Genomic DNA, 4,923 nt, shown 5'->3' with positions numbered 1-4,923 from the left:
ACAAACAGCAATACTAAAAATCCAGCGATGGACGTTCAGAAAATGCTGTGTGAAACTATGTACAATGAAGCATCAGAGCGTCACGATTGTGAGTCTGCAGCAGAACTTGCTAACTTGCTCGATGAGAGCATGGATTTTACTCGCGAAAGAGCTTTGCGTGAAGGTGCTACCAATCAAGACGATATTGCAAGTAATGAGTTTGGAGACGACGAAGAAAACATTAAACCAGCGACCCTGCGACGTACAGCTGGCACACTAAACAATCTGGAACCAGACAACCGAAAGGAAGCTCTGGAGATTAGCAAAGCTGAAGACCCGATTTTCGTAGGCGAATTTATGGTCGGCATCGATAGCAATGATGAGCAGTGTGTGCCCGGAAACACTGTTCCACAACTCGCACCAGAGGTATGCACGCTTCCGGCTGAAGACGCTGTTCATCCTGAGCAGCCAAACGACAATCCTGCAGACGCGATTTCTCCAGAAATTGAGGCCGATATCACCAGGGAATCAGGTGTCGACACTGAGCAACCACATTCATCACGGTTAAACGTAAGCGACAATCAGCTAGAGTACGGCAACAGCTTTGATGTCAATGCGGGTGGTGATGAAATCGATGAGGAAAGTGTCAACGTCCAGTACACAGAACAGTTTTCAGATGTGAGCGAGAGTGCTGTGCCTGAAAGATACAAGCCTGGCCAAACAACATTACCCGAGGATTCTACACATAATGAAGCTATAAATGCATCTGTCTCACGTGGAGAATCATTGTCATGTCGATCAGAAGATATTTTAAGTGGCGCAGAGGACGATAACAGTTTCAACGAAGATGTTGACGACTGGAATCCCGCCACCTCTATTGATACTGATACCGCAGCAAGAATCACAGACTCTGCTGTTATAGCACATGTACCGGTAACGATATACGACGTACCACTCATTACAATGCAGTCGGACGAGCGCATAGAGAGCCTTGAGAGTGAACATCGTGTTCATGAGACCGACGACCCTCAGGCTTTATCGAAAAGACTAGAAATTGAGCTGAAGCGATGGACATTCCTCGATGATGAAAATCGGCCTACTGAAGTGAACGCGCGGGGTTGTCGGACGTGGCACATTACACGAGCATTAAAAGGGAACCTCCAGCAACACTCTTCAATTAGTGAATGCATGGAGGGGTCTATAATCTCGATGCTTGAACAGTATGGGCTTTTGGTACCGGAATCACCATTGAAGAGTCTCCTCTGCAGTGATGTAGCGCGAGAACTGGATCTAGCATCGCGTCTGGTTGAAGAGTGCCATGCTGTATTGGATGACATCTGCTCTCTTGTCGCGGAAGCGATTCAGACTTCCCTGAGGGTGAAAAACTCGCTAGTGTCTGAGATTGAGATTCAGGAGGTGCTAGAAACAGCGGAGGCTGTGCGTTTAGAGTATCATTGCTCGACGTGGCAGTATGTTAAAATTGCTTCGACGCTGCTAGTCTTTCTCGTTGGAGATAATGACGCACTAGCATCGGTTAAGTGCCCATTACCATTCTCTTCAGGGCCCAACCCGCTTGTAAAGATGTTCTACCCATACTTGCTTAATAAACCCCGAGAAGAACTCCGTGACAATTGGCATCCAGTCACCAGATTTCTAGCAGCAATGGGACTGCCCATCGAGGACCTCTACATTTTGCTAGACCCCATGTGCAAGACGCTTCTTCTTGCTGTGAAATTGTGCAGTCGATCTACCCAAGATTCACAAGACGATGGCGATCTCGTTGTATTTCCTAACGCCACAGTCGTTTGTGATCGGGAGGATATATTACAGTCAAGTGTTGAGTACGTTTGGCGCACCCACCTTTCGTCTGAAAAGCCTATCTCAAACTTTTGTCTTTCCCCGTTCTTCAAAAGTTCGTTTGGTGAAAAGCTTGTGGATGGAGTAAAGGTTGAAGAAGGAGAAGGAAAGGGCCCCCTGAAGGAATGGTTTACACTAGTGGGAGCTCAGCTGACATCGAAATGGAAACCATTACCGACTAGCAAGGTTTTAACGGACGCAGATTCGACGCAGGTAACTGCAAATGGAAACACGATAACAATTCCGGGGGCTTCGGATGTGATTTTCCCAGGCTTTCTGCTTGAATGGGAGACAATTGAAGGTGAAACGAACCGTCGAGTTGTCAACAAGACCTTGGGAAATCATGCCTTTCTATTAGATCGGAGTGTGCCATCGTGCTCATTCGTGACATGTCAATTACGAATATCGCAGCCAATTACTGCTATTTTCGAGTATGTGCAAGGATCCGAAACCTACTGGCTGAACGAAAACACTTGCAATTCACTCGAGACCCGCCATGCACTCGGATTTGTTGGGTGGTTGCTTGCTAGTGCTATTACGCATTTCTGCCCGATTCAGCTGAGGATACACCTACTGTTCTTTCGTTTATTGCTGAACCCTCAGCATTGTGTGACATTGGAAGAAATTCGCGTATTCGATCCGCCGTTATTCAAATCGTTATCGATGATGAGAAACATGAAGCCGCTCGATTTTGCTCAGTTTCTTAAATACGAAGGTGCTGACGATGCTCTGAGCGTTGAGGCTTACATCAGTAATGTGCTGGAAGAGAAGTTTGGCCCAGCCTCTGGGATCGGGTGGCAACTTCAAATTATTCGTTGCGGGTTCACTCGAGTTGTTGGTATTGATCTGCTCGGTAGTGTTGGGATCAGTGAGGCAGACCTGGTAGAGAGCATTTGTGGAAGTAGCAGTGGCCCGAGCGATGATTTTTTCATCAATGAGGTTTTCCGAGTGGTCGCTGACACCGACTTCACGGACTGCCAGCCGTTGATGAATGTATTTTGGCAGACTGTGAACGGCTTTGAGCCCCATTTAAAGCGGAAGCTTATCAAGTTCGTGACCGGAGTGGATACACTTCCCCTGGCAGGAACTGAAGTAAGTCCGTGCATTTATCTGTGTGATTTCTTAGATGCTGCTAAGCTGAATTGCACCTGCTAGTTCTTGCGAATCGAGATGCCGTTCACTGCAATATCATCGGATGACCACAAAAAATGTTTGCAAATGCTCCCTCAGGCACATGTACGTACTTTGAAAGCGTATGCTAGTGAACACAGCTAAAAAAACACTAACTCGTGATACTCTCGTTAGACATGCGATAACACGCTAGAACTACCTAATTATTGGAAAGCGCTCTGCTGGAGAGAGCAGCACGATGAGCATGAAGCAAATAGCAAATTGGAAGAAAAGCTGAAGCTTCTGTTAAGCAAGAAACTGTACGATGCAGTCGAGTACTCGAGTGGATACGGACTTGACGGCACGTCAGCAGTCGCAGACGTGCTCACTGGCAAAGCTGAATATGAAAAGTTGGCAAAGGAGGAGAGTTACGATTCGCTGGACATTCCTGCTTTGTCAGACGGATACCTACTCGATAAAGATGCTCCCCTGTCGCCTCAGAGATTAGAAAATGACGAGGTCGAGACCGATGCAGCCTTAGCTGCTGATTCTGAGGCCAACCCGGCAGAATCACCTGCCGTGGACGTGCCGCCTCGTCCAGAGGAATCCTACGAAGACGACTACGACGACTGGGAAGAAGAGCCCGTGACTTCAGATGTCAAGTTTTAGAGTAAGAAAGGAGGAGTCATCTGGTTGAGAGCGGCAAATGGTATCGATATTTGCCGACGTATCAAAGATTTATACAAACGTTACTTTAAAAAGCGTGAAAATCTAGGTCTAATGTGAAAATTTCAGTTTTTTTCCTCACTAGTTTTCCTTGTCAAAATGAACAGTGGCGCGGAACGTGGCTCAAAGCTACCAAAACAATCACCGTAATCTAAACGGTAATTTAGACCAATCAGTTGCTCGTTTAATGGCTTTCTGTTTTAAAATTAATTATGCCCGCCCATCCGGTACGCGGGATCATATCTAATTATTATTACTAGATCGTCTGCGACTAACGCTGGGAATACCGTTTTATTCTGTGCCTTTGTGCTAATTAACGGCTGCACCGGCTAACTATGTTCAGCGCTGCGCATTGCAGCAGCAGGAACACCGGTTGGAAAATAATATCAATATTAAAATTGTTGTGCTTTTTGTACGCAATAACTTATTACCGCACCTTTTTCCTTCTAATACTTAATAAATATGTAAAATATTTTGCAACACTAACTCCTTACAGCATGTAAGAACAAATTAAAATCTGGGATAATTTATTAATTACAATAATTGATCAAAATATCACATTACTGTACAAGTATTGATCAGTCCTGAATTGCGATGTATTATACTGAGCTTGAAAACCGAAATATCGCTAGCTCCCCGAGGGTTGAAAGCAATAAAGACTCTTATATCAAAAATTTCTTGCTCGTCTTCATCTCGGCCTAGGAGTTTCATTTGATCATTGAGCACGAGCAAATCGTATAGATGTTATGAATCCTCGTGGTCCCAACAGCGGAAGGTAACCAGGCACGGGAAGCCTTTTACGAGGGCACCGAGTGTTCAACACTCGGCTGGAAGAATAAAAGGGATGCAATACAGGCACTCCCAGTCGTGCAAATAGGCAACAATAAGCCGTCACGTAAACCTCCGATAGTAATCGGCCAATACACACACAGTTTGTTGGCCTTGCCGGATGAACCCTCGCTACAGAGCTTTGAGTTCACCGACAGGCATAACACACTCAAACAAGCTTGACCAGACGCTTACCTTGACGCCGGACGTCGCTCTGTGTGCCTGAGTGGAAATTCTTATCTGTATTAATGTTTACCTTTCGGGCCTATTCCTAATAAGAAGTCCTAATTATGTAAACAAATATCGAGTGAGTTATGATCCATTATGGATCTTCTTGAGCGTAAAGCGTCGTCTGCAGCGTCGCATGCGCATTTTTAACAGATCTCGCGCTTATCCAGACGGTGACCATGCTTTCAGAGAGAC

The 4,923-nt window shown here is 45.7% G+C and overlaps 1 protein-coding gene across 1 annotated transcript; it reads left to right on the top strand.

The window, feature by feature from the left end:
* Window positions 1-2,511: 2,511 nt before the first annotated feature.
* Window positions 2,512-3,712, top strand: PITG_16783 (uncharacterized protein; the record flags this gene model as incomplete). The annotated part of the gene is made up of 2 exons (XM_002897062.1): window positions 2,512-2,928; window positions 3,142-3,712. 2 exons carry the CDS (start codon window positions 2,512-2,514, stop codon window positions 3,613-3,615), a joined length of 891 nt encoding a protein of 296 aa, XP_002897108.1.
* Between the last annotated feature and the right edge of the window lie 1,211 nt (window positions 3,713-4,923).

Source organism: Phytophthora infestans, genomic scaffold (assembly GCF_000142945.1).
Source record: "Phytophthora infestans T30-4 supercont1.49 genomic scaffold, whole genome shotgun sequence".
Classification (NCBI taxonomy): Eukaryota; Oomycota; class Peronosporomycetes; order Peronosporales; family Peronosporaceae; genus Phytophthora; species Phytophthora infestans.
Note: the sequence above shows the minus strand (reverse complement) of the source record. Positions and strands in the feature narration are given on the sequence as shown.